Raw genomic sequence first — 24,139 nt, 5'->3', positions numbered from 1 at the left:
TTACGCATGTTTCGTAACATGAGGGAGAAGAAAGATATGATGTACAGAAGAAAAGACAAAGAGCTTAAATTAATATAAAGAAATATTTAAGAAGTTTCACTTATATCACATGTACGGTGCTACACGTTACAGTAGAACTTGATACGAAATTTAAAAACAAATAGTCATAATTGATATAAATGTTCTATTTTTTGACAACATAAAGCAACTTTATACATTTTACGTCATATTTACCTGTGGCAAATTTGAGCACTCAAATCGGCCGATTGGAAATCGGCTTAACATTTTCCAATACGTTAACAATATTCAGTTTATTGAATGTTGTTTACTTTTATAATGTTCTTACACATACAACTTTAACGTTTATTTTTTATTATATAGAATAAAACCAAGTAGCTGTACATATTCCACTGCTGGGGTATGGCCTAGTTACCCCCTATTAACTTTATTTCACACACTTCTTAGAATTATAATAAGCTTATTACAAAATTATCGATCATTGCGTGGTAGTAACAAAAACCATTTCAACATGGCTAAGCTTAGCAATCTTTGTACAATAATCCAACTCATTTATTCAAGATTATAGATAAGAGGAATTGGGATAAAAGTATTTATATCAAGATGATATATTTTTCGTCTCTGTTTTGTGTAAGATGTCTTAAGTATATTGATGTGAACAATTTAGTACTACGTTTAACAATATTTCATTGATTTTCGTGCGTTATATATATAATTTTTCTGTACGTGTGTATGTCACTTAACTTCTCCTAAGGGTAGATCGAATTTGATGTTTTTTGTGTGTGTAAAACAATAGCACAAAGCAATCATATTATTAGTGTTTCATAATAATTAAATAAATACTTAATTTTGCGCTTATAAATCATCTCGCTCTCAGTGGTTGTGAATATTTGTCTCATGAAGAAAGCTGACTTTTTCGGACAAATTTTTGTCACATATACCCACCAATGTGAATTGGATCTGCCGAGTTATGTAACAGTTATAATAATATTAAAAAGGAAGTTTACCATGAAATCCAAAAACATTCAAAGCTTTGTTATGTAGTATAATTAAATTCTTAAACATTTCCTATCGCAATAACGAGATTTTTTATTCTATTAGGGAGGCGAGCAATCAGCCACCTCAATGTTAGCGCTTTGCCTTTATCTTGATTTATCTTTTGTAAAATACATTAGTAATTCCTTTCATTTCTAATGCACCAATCCTAGTTGATTCCTTTGTGTTTTTAATTGCAAACACATACTACTCTATGATGAGTAGTATGTATTTGCTATAGTATCCTGGAATTGCTTATGCACTTCAATTTTATGAATAAGCATGACGTACATAACGTATAAGTTATTCCAGTTTAAAAATTGAAATATATGTTAACTTTCATGTTTTTTTTTATTGTTGTTTTATTCGTATCAATATTTATTTATAGAATTTTCTACGATTTGATTAATTCCTTCTATTTAAAAAGGGACTATGACTTGAAACTATATAAATGGTATTAACACTATATTAATGACTTAACTTATTTTTCAAAACCTTAATAATATTTGTTTTAATGTTTGTTATTCGGATTGTCTTGGACAACTGTCTCTTGAATAAACTAGCTAGCAATTGGACGTGTATTTCTTATTATTCAAAAACATCTTAGTTTTTTATCGAAAATAGTTTGACATGTATATTTTGAACTTAGCATCTAGAAGTGAAACTGATTTTATAAAAATTCAAATTGCTATTTTTTAAAATAAAACACCAATTTATACAAATTGAAGTAAATGACTGACTCAATTACTCTTAAGATTCCAAATGACACGATTAAACTTGATTGATTACTTCATCTTTCTATCCACCAAGAAAATGGCGGTTTTTAATTAGGGCGCGTCTTATTTTTATAACAACGCTCTATGTATCAAGGAATCTCCTAACTATACTTATATTATAAGTGAGAAAGTAAGTCTGTCTATCTGTTATTTTGATGAAATTAGGTATGAAGCGAGCTTGAACCTCAAGCCAGGATTATATTTATATATGTCCTTTTCTGTAGCTCTGACAACGTGTATGCGTGTAATGCGTGAAAGGCTAACAAACAAACTCGCTGTTATATTTATTATATCAGTAAGGATTTAGACTTTATAATTCTAATACACCTTATAAAATGGTTGTTCTATTAAAATAATAATCCAGTCTGGTGATAATTTATTATTCGAAAAGGGGACACTCTTTTGCTTAAAACTTAGTCGTAAATTTACTTTTCCAGAGGCTTTCAGAGGCTCCAAATTTTAACACGAAACAAAATTCAACAGCGATTATGCTAAAATACTAAGTTTATCGGTTCAACCTGGTAAGTAGGCCAGAAAGATGACTTTGCTTAAACTTTATTAGGCATCTTTACCTACTTAGCTTTTATTTACGAACGGACCATTAAACGATCAAAGTTGCAACCGATACTGAAAAGTAAGTCTTTAAGTAGAACAAAATAATAATAGAAACAATATTTAAGCAGAACTTATTTTAATAGTAATTATTGATAATGGATGCGAATGAAAAACTGGTATTTATTTACTTCATGGCGTTTATTTTAAGATAACGTAACGTTATGATCCTATATCTGTTATCCTTATATCTCTTGTATTTAGTAGGGCTTTGTGCACACTAATCTGGGTACCATCCACTCATCAGATATTATACCGCAAAACATTAGTACTTGTTATTGTTGTGTTTCGGTTTGAAGGACAAATGTAATTACAGACATAAGGGACATAACATCTTAGATCCCAAGGTTGGTGGCACATTGGCGATGGTTAATATTTCTTTCAATGCTAACGCCTATGGGCGTTGGTGACCTTCAGGTGGCATATATGCTCTTTCACCTACCTATTCTATAAAAAAATCCATACCATTTACAGAAACTAGCTTATATAATGTATTCATTTATCTAATTAGTTTCTTGCCGCTTCTGAATAGCATCGACATTGTGATCCGGTGTTACGTGTCTTATTAATATTTTAAAATGATCATTAAAGCCTCGAAACTCGGCTTTTTATAAAAGTTTATATTTATTTTATTGATAACAAGCTGTTAAAGTTCTTATATTTACATACAATTATTGTAGAATACAAACTTGTTTAATGTTACATGACAGACTCGATTTTAGTATTTTATTAAAATTTAAATATCATTTCTGAATATGTAAAACGAAGAAATAATCAGTTCCTTATAAATGTAATATTATTTGCAAATATCATTATTTTGTGTTTATTAATAACATAATACGAGATGCAATAAAGTTACAAATAAATCGGTCTTGAGTTAACAAAAAATACAACATTTTTATAATATCCTGGGACATTTTTCACACACGGCCATCTGATCCCAAATTAAGCTTGTACAAAGCTTGTGCTATCGAAACCAGACAACTGATATACTACATATACTACTTTTCTTTTTGTAAATACATACTTATATAGATAATTACACCCAGTCTCAGGACAAACAGACATGTTCATGCACACAAATGTCTGTCCTGGGTGGGAATCGAACCCACAACCTTCGGCGTGAAAGGCAAGTGTTCTACCAACCACGCCAACCGGCTCGTCAAAGTCAACATTACAGAGAGAAATTAAACATTCGAATACGTTTTTAAATATGTGTATGTATAGTATTTTTTATTTTATTAAAATGAAGCAGACAAACTGGCCAATGGGCCATCTTATATGTAGTAAATGGTCTCCACTGCCATAGGTATTGGCACTGCAATAAATTTTAATCATTCCTTGCATCGTCATTGCAGCCAACCTTGGCAGCTAATATGTTATGTCCCTTGTGCATGTAGTTACACAGGCTAACTCACCCTTTACAAAAAAGCAAAACACAAAAATTTGTTAATTGTCAATAATTTCCAATTAAGAAATTATTCTCGGTGAGCATTTTCTGTGGTATTACGAAAAGTTTTTTATTTTATTAATAACGTATTATATTTATTAATCGAAACTTAACAATTGTATAGTTGATATCTGCTCAATATCAAGTGAAAAGGAATGAACGAAAGCTAACGTTTGGAGAATAGTTTTTCTTCTATTGGAATGCTGACTATCCGCTTTAAATTGAATAACACCAAACAAGTGTATAGTCACCTTAACGTTAGTCAGCGGATAATTTCATTAAATTTTCTCGAACAATTTGAAGCTCATGAACAGAGGCAGGGTATTTTAAATGAAATTAAATTCTCCTATTATGTAGCTAAACGAATAATTTCCAAGTGTTCCACGACAAAGCCAAACAAAGGAAATCGATAACGGCCGATTATAGTAACTTAACCGTGACGTTAACGTGAAAATATAAGAAATATGTGTTTACTGAGGAAACACGCTTCAGGTCGACGGAGGAATAAAGGTTTTAAATTATTAAGAAGTTGTGTTTCTTCATATAATTTAAGATTACTTTGAATATGAAATGACTTACTTTTTTTGTTGCCTGTTTACAATCTAGGCGATGAACGAACGTCATCACTGGGAAGTAAAGTTTTAATTTAAGTTAAAATAGAACGAAGCAGTATTTTAAACCTTTTTTAATCATTCGTCAACAATTTAACTATTTTGAAATCATTCATCAGATTGTTTTTATTACTTTTCCTTATTTTTTTATTTTATTTTTTTTAAGTAATTTGAAAATTTATGTAACTGATACTTAATCAATGCTTACCTTATTATATTTGTATATCGCGCATAAAATAAACATCGATTGTATTGGATAATCAATATGAATAAATAAGACAGCTTATAGAAAAGCTATCTATTTGCAAGGTTTTATAGGTAGCTCTCTCACATGAGTTATTTTACAGCTAAACAATAATACTTATTATAGTAGGTACATACATGCTTCGGTTTGTAGCGTAAATCAGAAAGTATAATTACAGGTTTAATGAATATATAGAGGGCGTAGCTTTCGACGATTTCACTAATATCAAATTCTGTTTAGTACTGTTTTTATTTTCATGGAAATAAAATCAACATAACATATGCGTTTTATTTTCAGTAACGATCTTTATATTTACACGAAATATAATAACATTATAACGTCTCTTGAGTAACAATTCGTGGGCTAATAAATAACATTTTCGCATAAACCATGAAGTAACATTAATCTGCCTATTTTGACGTCGGTTATAACATTTGACTGCAACCTACATTCGTCTGGAGTCTATTTATTTTCAGCTCAAACAAAAGACCAAAGGTTTCTTTGAGGAGTTATTAACACAGTCTTTGTTTCAGGAACGATGTACCCTTACCCTGGGGGCCTGTGAAAGCGATGGCGCGTACTACAGCCGCCTGCCTCTTTACGGTCCATTTTCTCTCGTGTATTATTGGTGAGTTATTTGTACCCGTGCCTTGTTTCACGAAACGTTGTAAGCAATTTTGACCTTTATGTGACCATTTGTGCAACGGTGCCATTATGTAAAAACATGACGATTTATATGTCAATTCTCTGCGTACGTGACGTGCTGATAGTCGAGGATTACTTTTGCAGAATTTTAAAATATTTTATTTATAATATGAGAGCTGTACATTTATTACAACATTCGGATTAATGATGAATATTATTATGTAATGGGATTTGGCTTACTAACCACAATTTTTGGTTCAGTAATGACAGTTGAAGGGACTCGGATTAAAATGTGATAACATAACAATAATATGAAATATAAATGTAACACTCAAAACGTAAATATAAAATAAGGACAAACAACATATTATTTAAACGAAGTGGTCCTAACAAGTCGATTTTATTCTACTCATTACTGTTAATCGATAAATAATTTAAAGAAGATTAACATCAAAACTAGAACAAAATTAACTTCAAGTATTTTTAGTTCGCGTAAAAAATTAGAGCCATTACCTACAAACGTTACTTAGCGGATGTTTACTTAATCATTGATTTCTCTTTCTGTCATTATTGATTTGACATTCGAAAGAAGAAGACAGATCGTATTTTAACTTATCATCTGCTAAACGAAAAAGGGCGTAGATGATTATGTATGTTTCTGTACTCGCGTGACTTTGGATTATGGTTTCTCAGAGCGTTGTATGTACGATTATTTCTTATTTTTCGTGTATAAAATCAGAATTTACAACTCATGAAAAAATTGCTATAACATTTGCATATTTTCAACTAAGGCTCACGTATTCTATTCATTGGGACATTTGGGTTCAACGATGGTAGGTTAGGATTACTAACATTGACAAAATCGGGATCTATTACTAGTTCTTAAAAAAACTATCACTTCAAATTAAAACATTATGTGTGACAAAGGTTAAAATATGAAATTGACACTTCAGTCTCTAGCGCTTTATGGCGATATCAGATTAAGAGCAATCCTTGCGATGAAGTTAATATTTGCTTGCTATATAATAAATATATATTAGTGCGTATTGTTACAAAATTTGTAATTGTGTATTAATTTCGCGAGAATTTATATACATATTATGTTATTTAGTTTAGGTACTAAAACAACAAAGTTATCAATTAAAATATTTAAATAATCCACAATTTGTCCCGAATATTTTGTAATGATTAGTACTAACAGTACCAAAATAAATATTAATCACGAACATTTTAAAAGACGTGACAAGAAATGGTGCGGAAAATATAAGACCCTCAGGGAGCAGACGTAAATCCTGATTGTCAGCTTGATTAAGTGTTAAATTTTAAATTATGATCCCTTTGCTCGGTGACGTGACATTTCATAGCTTCAGTTACAACGCAATCTGATAATTTCACAGTTGTAAGCAGATGTTTTCGCAAACTCAATATTACATTTTAGATTGAGTTTTTTTTAATACCTGTTATTTTTAGTGGGTCCTTACGCGTATGCGTTACTAACGCCTAGCAAATATAAGTTCAATAGTCTAAAAAAAAAGTAACTAGTCGATTCGGTCAGACATATAATTTACTCCATAACAAAAGTCAGAAGGAGTAAACACTAAAATATATACAAGATAAGTCACAGAAATCAGAACACCACAAAGAAATACTAAGAATCACATTAATATATAATTGCATGGAAAAGGAATACAATTATTTAAGGACGCTACGACGTTCGTGGATGGCGCGTAGGCATAAGTCATCGGTACTCCTTAACAACGCCGTTCACGGGGGTGTGAGTTGTAATTAATATTTATTATTTTTTATACTTTTTTTATTATATTCATATTATTTATTATATTATGTTGTTTAATTATTGCAAGTATCGAGTTCGTTATTAATATTAAAATAGTTTGTATGTATTCCCCACAAGCTATACGCTATAGTACGGAAAATAGGCTACAAAAGCTTATCAGTTTGAATACAAGTACTTACATTAAAAGTCAAATCTGGCAAACGTCATTATTTCTAAATTAAAATAAATGTACACCTAAAATGTTTATATAACTCTGGATCATTCTACTTTTAGAGATTTTACATACTGTATATTGTTATTTTATTCTGTTTAAATAGGCAATAATAAATATTTAATTCATTTAGTTAAACTTACCAATATAGTGGTGAGATGGCGTACGTCAATTAAAGATAATATTATCAATTTACCAATTATTATATTATAAAACGAAATTATGTGTAGCCATGCGTTTCTTATCTAATATTAGTATAATAGCTCTGCACTGAAATTTCAAAAAAACAGCAATTTTTATTTACGTACACTGTAACTTATCCAGTTTCCTTTTTTAAAGATACGCAGCGTCATTAGAATTCCGATTCATATTACGAAGTGTATTGACAAAAAATAGAATCACCTCAATACCTGAGACTTAAACGAGTTATTTTGTAGCTCTAAAGATCGCTTCCTAATGCACAAAAACAATAATAATAATTCATCGTCAATAATATTTTTTCAAATTTCAATTAATATATTTGTGTCGTTTGCGGTTGAAAAACTAGACTAGACCTTGGAAATATTATTGTACGGTACGGTACAGTACGATGCAAAGTCAAAATTTCGCTAAGGGTGCGAAATTTTTTTTTTCAACAGATTCATTTGAGCAGCGTGCTTAGAAGGGCATGGTTATCTATATATAACTCTATACAAATAAGTAATACTAAAGTTTGTCTGTGTTTTCAAAATAGCTGCCTCTTTTTACCGATAATTATGAGTTAGCGATAATCAAAGCAGCCTTTTTTTTCTTTTGGACTACCTAATAATTACAAAATGAATTCCAAATTGGCAAAGACACGGGTTTTGCTAGTTTTTAATATAAAAACTTTTTAAACACGATTTAAACCAAACGTATTATATAACTACAGTATTAATTACTTTTAGAGTTTATGCGTGTTTCTAATTGAAGGTGTTTTTTTTATTTTTTTTCATTATTTCTGTGTACGACTTAAGTGATTTTGTTTTTTAAATTATTTTTGGATAAAGTTATTTTTTATGACAGTGGTACGGTATATCGTAACGACACAATGGTTTTCCCGCTTTTTGGCTCAGCTCCCGAAAATGATTCAATAAAAAAAATCTGCTCCATTTTTTTGACAGATACATGAAATTCATTGAAGCTATATATTTGTATGGAAAGATTCTTTTAAATTCTATTTTAAAATTTTTGCCTATCGAAAAAATGTACAATTTATTTAATAAAATTTGTCTACTATGCATTGTATCTATTGGTATAAATCATTATTCACGAAACAGTATAGTCTTTTTTTACAGCACAGAATATATATTTTATAATTTGATATTTTTCAGACTTTTAATTATTAAATTAGGAGACTATATAAAGCACTTATGAATACCTATTTTACAAGTTTAAATTAAATTACGTCACCGGTGAGAAATAATAATAATTCGAAGGTAGATTTTCAAATCTACCTTCGAATTATTATTATTTTAATTTAAGAAATTAAATTTAATTTAAGAAATTAAATTTAATTTAAGAAATTAAATTAAATGACTTAACATTGGTCGAAACCAATGTTAAGTCATTTAATTTAATTTCTTAAATTAACGTTTCTAAGGTGATTTTAAGAGTCTTCACGAAGAAAATATTTATGATTTGATATTAATTGGAAATTGTAACCAGCTGATATATAACTACCAAATAGCAATATTCAGTATTGTGGTGTTCCGATTTTAAAGATGAGTGAGCCTGTGTAACTATTCCTATCAGTAAAAAAATAATATTTTCAATGTTAACTTTTCAAAAGTAGGAGCATTTAGAAGTGGGAAGTGGTATGTACTTGTTCTTGTGCCCATGGGAGAACCGGGAGAACCCACCTACCGTTAGGTCGCCCATTTACTCATCTACTCTTTATAAATAGTAGCAATGAAACAATAATTGTGTTTACATTTATGTAAAATTGAACCTATGTTGTTAATTATATTCCTTGTTTTGTGTATATTTTGGGAGTTTTGATAATGATCTATTTATTATTCGTTTAAAGTTGGCAAAGTTTTATTAGATTTTTAATAGGATTTCCCCTTACTTGTTTACCTTCGAATTATATTTATATATATTTAATCAGAAATTTGAATCTTCTCAAAGGAAAACAAAACTTTATTAATGTTGAAAATGTTATCCTAAATATTAACTTACTTATTGAAAAGCTCCAAACTTTTAATAATTTAAATTTATGTAAGGAATATTATATTACTGATAGCACTCACATTGTACAATATTTGACGTTGAAATAACTTACTATTTTTTGACAGTATGTCGACAAGACAACGGAAACAATCGGCCAAGAGACCAGAGCACAGTCTCCGAGTCGTCTCGTCGTTTTCGCACGGAGTTCTTGGAAGACTGGCCTCAAGCCCCTGGTTCGCCATATTTTGACCCCAGTACACAAGACAACGTAACCGGCTTAGTTGGACACCCAGTCACATTACTGTGCAAAGTGAAGAATTTACAAAACAGAACTGTAAGTAGAATTTTTCATAAATTCTTCATTTCCTTATTGCTGATATTATGTATCAGATAAAAATAATATACTTTAAGATTACCTCGTACCTGCACGGGCTTAAACTAAATCTAACTAACATCAGATAAATCATGCCTTAATGATTAACTACAAACATTCTTAAGGCGGTCGCGAAGAGAAGCTTAACATATACTTGTGCAGAATGAATATGCAGTAGTGTAAACGCTCGTGCAAGCGCTTTCATTATCGCGAGGATTAGTCATTCAATTTATTGTAGATTTAATTTCAATAAAATAAATATTGTAATTTAATTAATAAGTTGTGAAAAATATTCATGCTGCAATACTACCATGTTCCCCAACCTTTAAAATCACATAATTAATAAAGTACATGTGTGCAATTATGATTGTTTACAAAATAAGTTCATAAAGCTATTAAGAATGACCTTATTCATATTATATTGCTCGGCAAAAATATATATTGACTGCATAATTGAACCAAAGTGTTAGATTTTATCATGCCTTAGATTCTATATTATTGATAAAAGAATAAAAATATCAATCACAATGAAATTCTTAAAAATGATAATAAATACAGTTTAATGCGGTTGAGAGTGGTATTGAAATATTTTAATTAAAGTTAATATTTCATTTTGTTTAAGACATTTCATTTTTAATGGAATTCATGAATAATATAATTACATTATTAAAATATCGCTAACAGAAATATCGTCCTAAATTGAAAATAATAAAACGTTTTTCATGCATAATTTAATCTGAATGATAAATTCGACGTTCCTTGGCCTCAGAAACGTTTTTGCAGAGATGCCCTTATAATATAGTATTTGCTGCATTGAAATTCACATCTTAAAAACGAAAATGGGTTATAAATTTAAGGATATGTCTTAATGTACGACGGTAAATCGATATGTATTTATCGAAAGTCTATCTTTGTTCTCTTTAAATCTTCGTAATGTTGTGAGCTTTGAGCTTTAATCCTGAAAGTCTTTTGATAAATTCAAATTGAATATGTTGAAATGTGTAATGTATAGGTACGGTCTGCAAATTTTCTTTCCTTTTTGTACACTGTAGTCATTACACAAAACAAAACGTTTAAAAAATAGCAATTCTATATTTGAATTCGAGGCCCTATATATATCGGAGTGTACCAAATGTTAGCGTGATTCAAAACTTGTTATTTTTTCATACAAAATTGTGGTTAGAACACGTGAATCTTAATCGAAGATTGCCGGTTCTAACCCGGATCAACAATTCTGCATTTCTGGATTTCTATCGCTCGTGTTTCTATCAGTCCACACTAAAGCAGCATGGAATAAGCTCGAAACTGTGTTTTCAAAAGAAAAGGAGCCTGCAACCCAGAAGTGAGACTTTTATAGGCTGTAATTAAGCAAAAACATCTGTTCGACAAAGGATTTCTCTCCTTTTTGCAATTATATTTACTGTTTCAAAATATTTACGACCAAAACAAATATATACAATAACATAACTTTAACGTTAGTTACTTCCCAGGAAATCAAAAATTTAACAACAACAATCTATTTATTATTTTTGAGAGTCTAGCTTTCATGTGCTTAATTTGTGTTTATAATTATTCATCTGTTTAGCGATGAAGCAAAACATTGTGATGAAACAAGCGTGTTATTATCTACCAACTTGAACTGAACAAGAGTGGAAAGAGTTGCAAATCAACTCAAGAAAAAAAGGAAACCACTCAACTTTGTGATTTTATCGAACTTTTACTTCAGACAACACGAAAACTATTGAAAAAGTCCCTAGAGTAAGCAAATAAAGTATTTCAAGTACATTAATGTACAATAAAGAAAAAAAAAAGAAAAATGAATTTCTGTAGTGGTTTTTACAAAGCATATAAATAAAAACGTCATTCAGACTCGGCCTTGCAATCTTGATCATGCACTAAAATATTTACGTAACCTATTTTGCAATATCTCCCGTGTTGGAGTAGGTGTATATAAATGTTCAATTTAAACCGGATTGGATTTGAAAAAAAATGTAGGCTTAAAATACATTTGTGATTTCATTATGTGGTATTACATAATGCGGTTATGTTGTTAAATAATTTATTTATATAGGATTTAATATTATGTTCGTTATCTTCTATTTTTGCTTTATTAATTTAATTTTAAAATAAGCTAATTTAAATAGCAAACCTGAAATATATATTTTAAATCATATAGTAAATATAAATTTTATTATTGTGTAACTATATTTAAAATCAATTAACAATTTACAGTAAATATGCTTTTATGTAATTCTATTACGTGATTGTTGATAACTATAAATTTTTGTTCGATAATATGATAAATGTTATATTTTATATTTTTAAAATATATTTTATATTTTTAAAATATATCTATAATATCTATTGCAAAGATGCATATGTAAACATTTAGAAAGTTGTTAGGAAGCCGATGTCGTTTGTTAGGTCATACACTTCGTGTCAACATAATTCGTCTCAATATGTTAAACATATTAAGTGCATTATAGGAACGAAATTCTCATATGATATATATTTATTTAGGTGTCATGGGTGCGTCACCGAGACATCCATTTATTGACGGTTGGCCGCTACACGTATACTTCAGATCAGCGCTTCGAAGCGCAACACAAGCCGAGGTCTGAAGAGTGGGCGTTGCGAATTCGAAGCCCACAGCGAAGAGACTCCGGTCAATACGAGTGCCAAATATCAACAACACCACCGATTGGGCATGCGGTTTATCTCAATATAGTAGGTAAGAATGTACTCGAAAATAAGCTATTTGTTTATTCATGAAAGAAACAATCAGACTGCTTCAATGGTCAGCATTCGCTTTCGTTACCAATTGAAATCTAAATTATTTATTTGTAACGTGTGAGAGGGGTTGTGATCAATAAGAATTTTTTTTTTGTGTGGTGAGCATAAGATTTGGATAAACTATAATAATAATTTTTTATTAAAAAAATTATTATTATTCGAGATGGCCCAGTGGTAAGAACGCGTGAATCTTAACCGATGAACGTGGGTTCAAACCCGGGCAAGCACCTCTGAATTTTCATGTGCTTAATTTCTGTTTATAATTCATCTCGTGCTTTTCGGTGAAGGAAAACATCGTGAGGAAACCTGCATGTGTCTAATTTCATCGAAATTCTGCCACATGTGTATTCCACCAACCCGCATTGGAGCAGCGTGGTGGAATAAGCTCCAAACCTTCTCCTCAAATAGGGAGAGGAGGCCTTAGCCCAGCAGTGGGACATTTACAGGCTGTTACTATACTATAATAATAATAATGTTTTCTATAAAATTAAGAACTATTATAATTCTATCATCATCCAAATGCACAAGCGTATGAAATAAAACGAATTGTCAGTGTAAGAGTAGGTCAACTTATTTATATAGTTTCATTGTGACCTACCTATTTTACCGTTGACTAAAACTATGTTATTACATTACATATATATGCTCACAAAGTACGTTCAGATTTTGGACAAATTTTCCATTGCTGATGGATTGGTTATTTATTTATTTATTATGATATCAACACCAACAAGATGTACACTAACTAATAAACACAATTGAGTCATTTAAACATAAGGTTATATAAATCAAGTGTCTCCTTAATTATAGGTGTTGCAAAATATATCAACATTTCAAGTTAACAAAAATAATAATTTTAAGAATTAAAATATTTGTAACAAATAAAAAAAGATATTAAGAATTTAATTATTATAAAATTATCACATAATACGATTAAATGCAAACAATAGTAAGAGGTACATTTATAAAGAGGTTAAAACAAGAATTTATATGAGGTTAAGTGCCAAAATGGATATTATTAACCGCAAATTTATTCATATCCGACCAATAATTATTGGTTTTCATGTGTTTTATTCGAGTTGAAAATATTATAAAGACTCGATATCGATATCGTCGATGAGTGATACACGATCCGTTTCTTGCTTAAAAAAAATTAGGTATTACACTGCATACTGAACATTAGTGAGAGCGAAACATTTTTATATAGAGAATTATACTTCTGTATCCTTATTACCTTAAAATTAATTCAATAGCAGTAATTGCATAGAAACTATTCCCTATTTTTTATTATCTTATAAACTAATGTATGAGAAGTAACGAGCAATATTATAAATAAAACATCCATTTCAAGGTTAAACATAGTACAATTCGTCGACAAAATAAGGATAATATTAGACACATTAACGTGACATACATAAGTCCTAGTTAAATACTGAAAAGCTGTTAATTGTTTACCCTCCCTGTCATTTCCAAACACGCACTGTTTACTTTTGAATTCATGTCAAAGAGCTAATCTCTTGACGAATATTTACTGTTACCTATTCAAATAGAAAATCTTTATTTGATTGTAGTGGAAGGATCTATCCATTTACATACCTTTTATGTACGAAATATTTTGAATGAAATAATTAAAGGTCTTAATTAAACTATTTATATGTATGTATATGCGCATAGGGACAAAGAATAATTTGTTCCTTCGAATTCCTAAACCAAATAAAAAAAAAAAAACTTGGAATAATAATTTTATAAAATATGTGAGTACAGTGACATTTTTTTAAATGCATCGAACACAATTTTGCAGTATATTATGTACATTTTATGATAAGATATATAAATATAGTATAATTACATAGATACAAACTTATTATATATTAATAAGATAACATTTCGTTCCCTACAGAGCCAGAAACAGAAATAATGGGTGGTCCAGATTTGTTTATCTACGCTGGATCTACAATAAACTTAACGTGCATAGTGAGGCACACGCCAGAACCACCAAGCACCATCAATTGGACACATAGAGGAAAGGTACGTTGATGAACGAATGAAATTATTATTCATAAAAATATAAATACTCTCTTATAATTCATAAATATATTGTAAGATCGATTATCTGTGGACAATAGCATTGGTGGCATATACGTCATAGCTGTCAAGTATTTCTTTTTTTTATTTTCACTATTATTTTACGCTCAGTAATTGTTATGTGTCAGTGAAAAATATCGATGTGTTCTGTAAATGATTTTTAGTACATCGTTAACTAGTTTGAATTGTTCCTCCCGTGTCTTCATAAAATGTCGTTAAATTCAGACTTTTGTGATGAATTACTTTTTCTTAATTGATATTTTACTTTTGTAGAGCTCGTTTATTAAAAAATAGTTAGTAACAGCCTGTTAATGTCCCACTGCTGGTCTAAGGCCTATTCTCCCTTTTGAAGAGAAAGTTTGGAGCTTATTCTACCACGCTGCTCCAATGCGGGTTGGTAGAATACACATGTGACAGAATTTCAATGAAATTAGACACATGCAGGTTTCCTCACGATGTTTTCCTTCACCGTCAAGCACGAGATGAATTATAAACACAAATTAAGCACATGAAAATTTAGTGGTGCTTGCCCGGGCTTGAACCTACGATCATCAGTTAAGATTCACGCGTTCTAACCACTAGACCATCTCGACTAAAAAATAGTTAACGGTAATATAATTTTACGATTTAATCCTTAGCAGTGGAGCAATAAACACACACAAAAATAATAATTAATCTAGCAAACTAAAGACGAATATTTACGTTTCGCGAAAAAACCACTTCTACTAATTAAATATATACATTATTGCTAACATAAAACATATGAGCATGATATAAGTAGTTTTTAAAGGCTGTTAATGGTTACGTAAGGTAAGGTAATCTGAATATAATATTTAATTAATTCCTCGAGTGTCTTGAAGTGTGTGAATTATTGTGAAAATAAAAGTCTAAATCGTTGTATCACAGGGGCTTGCAGCAACGTGCTGAATAGACTATTTAAATTTATGACAAATTAATACCCTTTGATGGTAGGTAAGTCTACACCGATTCTCTTTAGTAAATTAAAATATGATATTTTTTTATGAATAATTTTCAAACATTTATTAACTTCTCATTTCGAAGTTGAAATTAGTTTGAAATTTAAGTCATGAAAGCTCTTCGTATCTTTCGTCTTATATATCTCAAGAATAAACCATGATATTTCAACTTCAAACAAATTGTATACTACGCAACGTTTGTTGAGACATGATAATTATAAGTTTATTGTTATAAAATTGTATAAAATAACGTAATATTTTTTTTGTAAGCAGTCCAATAGAAATAAAGAGTTTTTATATTTTTTTGATATTGTATTAAAGTGTAGATATAATATTTTGTATTGTGTTTTCTATTTCCTGGGGCAAGTCTAAGATAATGAAAAATATTCGCCAAGCTGAAATTATTTCAATATCATTGAGATAAAATATATATTCTCTACCCAAAAACATGATGTTCGCGTATCTTTTACAATATTTATTTTAAAAATATTGCGTAAAAGAATGAGCTCATATTTTATGGTTCCTACTAAAATATGACTTATTGTGGGAAATATGTAGACCGTATACACAATGGAGAACCAATGTCTCACAATTCATTAATAAAAGAATATAAAATGAAAGGAGAAGCTTAAATATATTAATATTAAATATCGTTGAAACAAATATGAATCAATTATCAATTGATGACTAATAATGTCCTCCAGACCGATTTCGACCACGGCGGCCAATCTGAAGAGAGATTACTGCGCAGGAGATATTTTAGTGCACAAGTGTGTGCGCAAACGCAGGTGCATTCTCTGTTCCCTAACTCTCATAATCCGATGTAACGGCAATACGACCGGAAAGAGTTTAGGCGCAGTGGTCCTGTGCCTAAACGTCTTCACGTGCTTTCCGAGGCACGGGAGTGTATACACTTCTATCTTCCAGACTCCGTGCTGCTAGTGAGAATTTTCTGACAAAAAAACCCAATAACTTTTTAATGGCCCGACCTGGGAATTGAACCAGGACCTCCGGGTCTGCGGCCTTACGTCAAGCCACTATACCAACGAGGCAGTCATGACTGACGACTAATAAAATAGTAATTTAATTATATATTATATATATATAATAATTAAATTACATATATATATATATATACATATTTATTATTTTATTTCCACACTTCTGGTGACCCAAGAGCTTATTTAGCCCGAAGGCTGTATCTAGCGGCGCAGAGAGGCAATAGTGCCAGCGTCTTAAGTACAATGCCACAGGACAATCTTTTAGATAGCTTGTTTTTTCTATAATTTTGTAATGCATATTTTGTTTTTATTTAAATTTTAGTTATGTAATATATGCATAAATAAATATAAAATAACGAGTATTCAAAAACAAAATAAATAGCACACAAGCTAACGATAATACATGTATTTTCACAATTTGGTTTCTGGGAGTTTACAAATGGTCTGTAAATTGGATGCTTTCACAATAACCTCTGGGATTTCGTTAAATATTCCATTCTGTACGATACGGTATTACGACAACAAGCCACGTCAAACAGACTTGGTTCCGTGACGGTAACTGGCAAATTGTATTTTCTATGCTTTTCTGCGTTTTCAACAGTTTATTCTATTTTATATTTAGTTGTTTTTGTAAATCTAGTTTGAAGTTAAAATAAAATATTGTATATATACGTCAGTTTTCACAAGAATATACTTTTTGTCAAATGCTGAATGATTTCCTCGTACTCATATAATGGCAACGTATCATATTAATGAGAATATTATGAAATTCATATACATTTATATAAGAAATAGAGTTAGTGAATAAAAACAAAACAATTAAAAATTTCTTTATTTATTTACGGGTTTAAAAAAAAGTAGTAATAATTTTATTACATCATCTATGCTTTTTTTAAGAAATTTTTTTTTTTTTAAATTAAACAATTCAGTTGAACCTTTTTCGAGTAACACAAAATGTACACGTCAAGGGACGCCGGACAGCTGTTGTGAAACCTTGAAATTAATGGTTATTGAAAAATATATGGACGAGATGGCCTAGTGGTAAGAACGCGTGAATCTTAACCGATGATCGTGGGTTCAAACCCGGGCAAGCACCACTGAATTTTCATGTGCTTAATTTGTGTTTATAATTCATCTCGTGCTTAACGGTGAAGGAAAACATCGTGAGGAAACCTGCATGTGTCTAATTTCATTGAAATTCTGCCACATGTGTATTCTACCAACCCGCATTGGAGCAGCGTGGTGGAATAAGCTCCAAACCTTCTCCTCAAAAGGGAGAGGAGGCCTTAGCCCAGCAGTGGGACATTAACAGGCTGTTACTGTACTGTACTGTTACTGAAAAATATATAATGAAAGAAAACCAACATATAAATATTGAGTAAAATAAACAAAAAAATATCGTTTTGTTGATACAATAAAAGTATATTTCTTCTTATTATAATAATATATACATCAACGAATTAATTTAAAAACTTTATATATTTATTCGAAATATATGAATTTATTTTTAAAAGTTATTTTTATAATTGTATAAAGACTGATTAGTATATAACTAATCGAGATAACATATCCATTTCATTCAATTTATTATATTGGAATCAATTCTATGAGTAACTGATAACATAGCAAGAATGTTTCAAATTACCCATTTACTTTTTAAATTAAGAAAGAAAACACTTATCTAATAATATATATAATATAGCTGTAAATAATTAAAATCATATAAAGTGTCTATTTCATAAGGGTATATTAAATGCTTCATATTTCGCCTACTTTGAAATCAATCAATCAATCAATCAACAGCCAATCGTTGTCCACTGCTGAACATAGGCCTCTCCCAAGGTGCGCCAAAGCTCCCTGTCCTCCGCCTTCCGCATCCAGTTTGGTGCCCGCCACCTTCTTAAGGTCGTCGGTCTACCTGGCTGGAGGGCGCCCTACGCTGCGCTTGATAACTTTGAAAGCTGATTTATAAAGTTGGAAAAATTGTGTACCTATCGTGAATGTAAACCTTGAATGTGTTGACAGCTCACAAAAGTTTCATTGTTACTTGACAGCGTCAAACTTTCGTCTAACAACCTTGTTATTATTTAAGCAATTACATTATTCGACAAGTACCGTATTTACGCTTCATGTACGTTGTACACTATGTGTTTAATATGTGTAAACAATAATTGTAGCGAGTGTAATCATTTCGTTAAACCTAGTCAAACATTTAACTGAACAAATAATTTAATGATGATAGCAAATAAACAATTTCGTTTTAATTATTTATTCTTGCAATCAAAATTAATTGAGGAAAACACATAATATATTCGAAAATTCAGCTGCAAGGCTGACGTCTATTTGTTCGTCGTTTGTAGTGGTGGGGGAATGTGACACAATATTTTAGAATACGCCGGATCGTGTTATATTAAACTTATTGTAATTGAAATTTTAGTTTGTTGAATATTGTATATAGTACCCCATACGACTTTTTGCCAATGCGTCATCAACCTTGGGAACTAAGATGTTTATCCCGTGTTCCTGTAATTACACTGGCTCACTCACTCTTCAAACCGGAACACAACAATACCAAGTTCTGATGTTTTGCGGTAGAATATCTGATGAGTGGGTGGTACCTACCCAGACAAGCTTACACAAAGCTAATTTAATGAGATGACCCAGTGGTTAGAACAAGTTAAGATGATTAACTGATCTTAAGTGATAATTATATTATTTTTACTTCACTGAATTTTCATGTTTTTTCATCTTGTGGCGGGGAATGAAAATCTCTTACGTAAACATGACTGGATCGAATAAAAATCGACCAACAACTCGCATAAGAGCTGTTCCGTAACTTTACTATAATACATAAGGCCAGTAAGCAAACACTTATTTGAGTTCTTTATTTAATATTTTAACAGACTATAAACTTCGACTCAACACGTGGGGGCATATCGCTTGTCACCGAAAAGGGCATCCATAGTAGCAGTCGGCTGCTTGTGCAAGCGGCGCGCACATCGGATGCTGGATCCTACCAATGCGTCCCCGATAATGCTCAATCTGCGACAGCGCGAGTTCATGTGCTTACCGGTAAGTTAATTATTCTTTTATGAAAGTATATAATGCTTGTCGTATATAATATTATAAAAAACGATAGTGCATATAATATTATAAAAACCCAGACGAGCGGAAACTGGTTATCAATAAATGGGTGTATAGTGAATATTCTTTGCGTACAACTTGGTGTGGGATGCTCAATAATCCGAGAGCTCCGGAATTAACTTGCATCACATCTCTTGATGACCAGTACACCGTTCAGTTATTGAGGCTCGTGATTTGTCGTGGGCTATGTGTTTTTCTAATATAATACTAATTATTTTTATTATATACAGATTTAACAATGCCTTAAAAGGTTATTAACGGCAATACTATACAATATACATAAAATATATATTAATATATTGTAATCAATATAAAATATATAATATATACAATAATATTGATTAACAGAATAGCATCGGTAACAGCCTGTAAATGTCCCCCTGCTGGCTAAGGCCTCCTCTCCCTTTTAAGGAGAAGGTTTGGTGCTTATTCCACCACGCTGCTCCAATGCGGGTTGGTGAAATACACATGTGGCAGAATTTCAGTGCAATTAAACACATGCAGGTTTCCTCACGATGTTTTTCTTCACAAAAAAGCACGTGATAAATTATAATCATAAATTTAGCACATGAAAAACGTCAGTGGTTCTTGCCCGTGTTTGAATCCACGATCATCGGTTAAAATTAAAGCGTTCTTACCACTGGGCCATCTCGGCATCATACTACTTGAAATATCAATTTTGATATAGTTATTTAAGTGCTCATTGAGATGTACATGAATTTTCACTTTGTGTATTGAATAGTGTCAAATCCATCTAGGCAATTTGCTAATTGAATTTGATTTTTTCTCTGTTGAGTTATGTAACTCAACAGAGAAAAAGAGGACAAAAAACGACAAAAGAGAATTTTACAATGCCGTTATTTATAATTTTTTTTTTATTTATTGTGATTAAATGCTGCTGAATAATACTTTTCCTCAATTTTTAATCACCAAACAATTTAAATAATAAGCTTTTTAATGATTTTAAAAACCAATAATCCAAACAAAGTCTAAAACATTTTTTTTGAAGTTTGTCACAAATATTTGTTTTGTGACAAGTACTGATATATGTTGCGCTTTCTTCAAATATTGTAACTTTATTTGTAATAGTAATTTATTAGGTTTCAGATTAACTTCATAAATTATTATTTATTTAAGTAAAAACTATAAGTAACTTATTCAAGGAACAATTTTTCATTTTACCTCCAAGCTATTACATTTTGATGATAATCGTTGAACGTTTCGAAATTACAACTTTATTTTAATTTTATTTCACATCTTAGTGTTAGAAATATTTGAATTGCGATAGAAATAGTTATTCAAAAACCCTTCAAGCTACAAATTTTATTATGTTTTGTAACAAATGAAAATTCAACCCGGCGCTTGCTCAATTTTAGTTTAAAAGTGGATTTATTAGATTCGAGCATAAAAGTTGAACACTGAATAGACTTCCTGTATTATATCTAGTCATCCTGTTTCATTCGGCCAACGCGATTTTCTCGAGTTCTACATTAAATTTAAGCGGCACGAGATAGAATACTTTCTATAAAATAAGTATACAAAAAATATTCAATAACTCGTACAAATTTTAAAATCGTCATTTGACAAACCAATAGCAGAATTAAGATGAAGAATTTTATTTTAATAATAGAACTTCAGGCCTATAATATTAAAATTTTAACTACAATTCTTTTAAGTCTGGTAGTTGATATGAGAACGAATAAAACAAAAATCCTAGATTGTGTAATTAAATATTCTTAATATTATATGTTTTATTGTAAATCCACGTATTGGATTAGCTTAACTTTGAATAAAAACAGGAAGACAAAAATAAACAAGCATTTTTGATAAAGAGATAGACAACAAGCCAATATTATGCTTTAACTTCAGTTCAAAAATAATATTAACTTTACAATTAAGACACTAAAACAAGTATCAATAAAACCAACATTAGTATTAAAAGTGAACGTAAAATTATTAGAGATACAAAAATCTATTCAAATAATTTTTAATTTCAGATAACAATTTAAATATATAAATTTCGGACAGCAAAAGTCCATACAAAAAGACACAATACTATGTGTAAGATGTTAGACTATTTTATATCTCGAAATAATAATTATTGTTTTTATGCACTTACTATATTTAATATACTATAGACTAGGTTTTAAGAACAGCTACAATTTATTTTACGTTACTCTCAGTAAACGCCCTAACTCCTCTTAAGGATTTCCCACACTGATACGCCGTAGCTGACTAGATATGTTGAACTAAGCTGATATGGTATTTTATGAAATTTTATTTTATTACAAATGCGTCAGATTTCATCAAATTTTTTTTTTTTCAATTTCTTTCACTATTAAGTATATACAATATTATGTAATAAAATTGGTGATTATATTTGAACCTCTGAAACAATTTATTATAAACCCAATAATACCGTAGTATTATTAAAAGCCATTGGTTTAGTAGTGATAACGGTAGAAACAGTTTTTAGTAAATTAAAAATAATCTTTTCCGTGATTTTGATTCATAAAATACAAAACTCATATCGGGCTCGTTTGTAATAATGGTGGTTTAATGAAAGTTTGTTTCATTTTACGTACGTTCACGTAGACTTTCAACGACCTTTATATAAGTAGTTCATTATTAATGTCATAACAGTGCTTATGACAACTTTATTTACTTTGTGGCGAAGTAATTACTCTATCTTTATTGTTATTTTTAATGCTAACCAATTAAGAATAATCAATTTATTATTTAATAAAGAATAATTTGGTAGTCACTATTGAAGTCAGATGATGTAAATAAAATTATTCTCAATTATAAATAGTATATATATATATATATATATATATATATATATATATATATATATATATATATATATATATATATATATATAATATATTTATATATATAGAATATGTTCTAGTAGATTATTTTGCCAATAGATGCAAATTTATCCTACATTTCGTTGACTTGGTTTCTAATTACGTTTTGGCTATAAACGGTGATCCCGGTCTTTAATTTACACGCATTACAATGATTCTAAATCGTGGAGACGTTTAAATTTATTTATTACACTAATATTATGTTATAAGTTTTAATAAGTCTTGTCAATGATATTTAAGTTAGTTTAAGGTGTTTAAATAGGATATTTTATTAATAAAATGAAATTATAATAGAATGTTTCAAAGATTTAATTTTTCACAGGTGAAACTCCAGCTGCGATGCAAGGTAAAGCGCATTGTGCGAGAGATCTTGGACTTCCCGCGATTTTGTGTGTTGCTGTTGTAATATTATACATAGCTGTTATCGTGATATAAAACATATATTCTAGTTTATTTGTGCTCTTAAATGATTCACAGATTATGTGGCGTAAGCGTTGTGTTTGGTAAAATTTTAAATAATATTGTAAATATTTATGTAACGAAAAATGTATTTATTTATGGCATACATACAAAATACTTTTAAATGAACCAAATTTATTATATATACGTAAAAAACATCTCTGTATGACATTATTTCTGTACAATGATTTACAGAAAACATAAATAATTGTTTCCTATTTTTCCTATTTACTTTATAGATATACTTTTTTTATATGTCAATAAAATATGCCATAAACGGATACGTTTTTATAATCTGTAATTTTATGATGTAAGACATCGAATTAACTTGAATACGAAATGCGTCTGTGCCGAGTCGCATATTTTAATATCTTAAGTACCAGGGTAAATTAATCCGACAAATCTACTGAACATTAGAATATTTCTAATGTATAATTCAATTCCAATCATTGTATAATAATAATTAATAGCATTAAAATTTTAGTAGAATAAAGTAATAGACTAGTTACTTGTTTTAAAAACTTTGATGTTGATTTAAATAAAAGACAATTTTATATAATCTTTGTATTCATTCAATCATACCTACCACAATGTCACCTACCATATCTTTCTAAATATATGTTTGCGCTAATAAGATTTCATTTCATTTTTTTTCATCAATAGGCTGTTTTTTTTTTAATTTACTAATATTATAATAATATCCTAAGAAATTATTGACACGCAATTTACAAGTTCATAAAGTTATATGAAAAAAATATATCATAAAATTATAGTGCTACAAGTGCACCAAACACCTTAAAAGATGGCGCACGTTATATTATACTAAGAGAGAGTAACAGCCTGTTAA

General features: G+C 29.8%; 1 protein-coding gene across 1 annotated transcript in view; it reads left to right on the top strand.

Moving 5' to 3' along the window:
- The window catches only part of LOC126771339 (zwei Ig domain protein zig-8-like), a 40,732-nt gene extending 17,181 nt beyond the window's left edge, over positions 1–23,551 (top strand). The window contains exons 2-7 of the mRNA XM_050491189.1: positions 5,280–5,374; positions 9,713–9,921; positions 12,481–12,691; positions 14,654–14,781; positions 19,720–19,888; positions 23,156–23,551. Of these exons, the coding sequence (XP_050347146.1) occupies positions 5,317–5,374; positions 9,713–9,921; positions 12,481–12,691; positions 14,654–14,781; positions 19,720–19,888; positions 23,156–23,268 (888 nt within the window). The 5' untranslated portion in view covers positions 5,280–5,316 and the 3' untranslated portion in view covers positions 23,269–23,551. The remainder of the gene's footprint in view (positions 1–5,279; positions 5,375–9,712; positions 9,922–12,480; positions 12,692–14,653; positions 14,782–19,719; positions 19,889–23,155) is intronic.
- The last annotated feature ends 588 nt before the right edge of the window (positions 23,552–24,139 follow it).

The sequence above is a fragment of the Nymphalis io genome, chromosome 10, assembly GCF_905147045.1.
Source record: "Nymphalis io chromosome 10, ilAglIoxx1.1, whole genome shotgun sequence".
Taxonomy (NCBI): domain Eukaryota; kingdom Metazoa; phylum Arthropoda; class Insecta; order Lepidoptera; family Nymphalidae; genus Nymphalis; species Nymphalis io.
The sequence above is the reverse complement of the archived record's forward strand: the minus strand, read 5'-3'. Positions and strand labels throughout refer to the sequence as shown.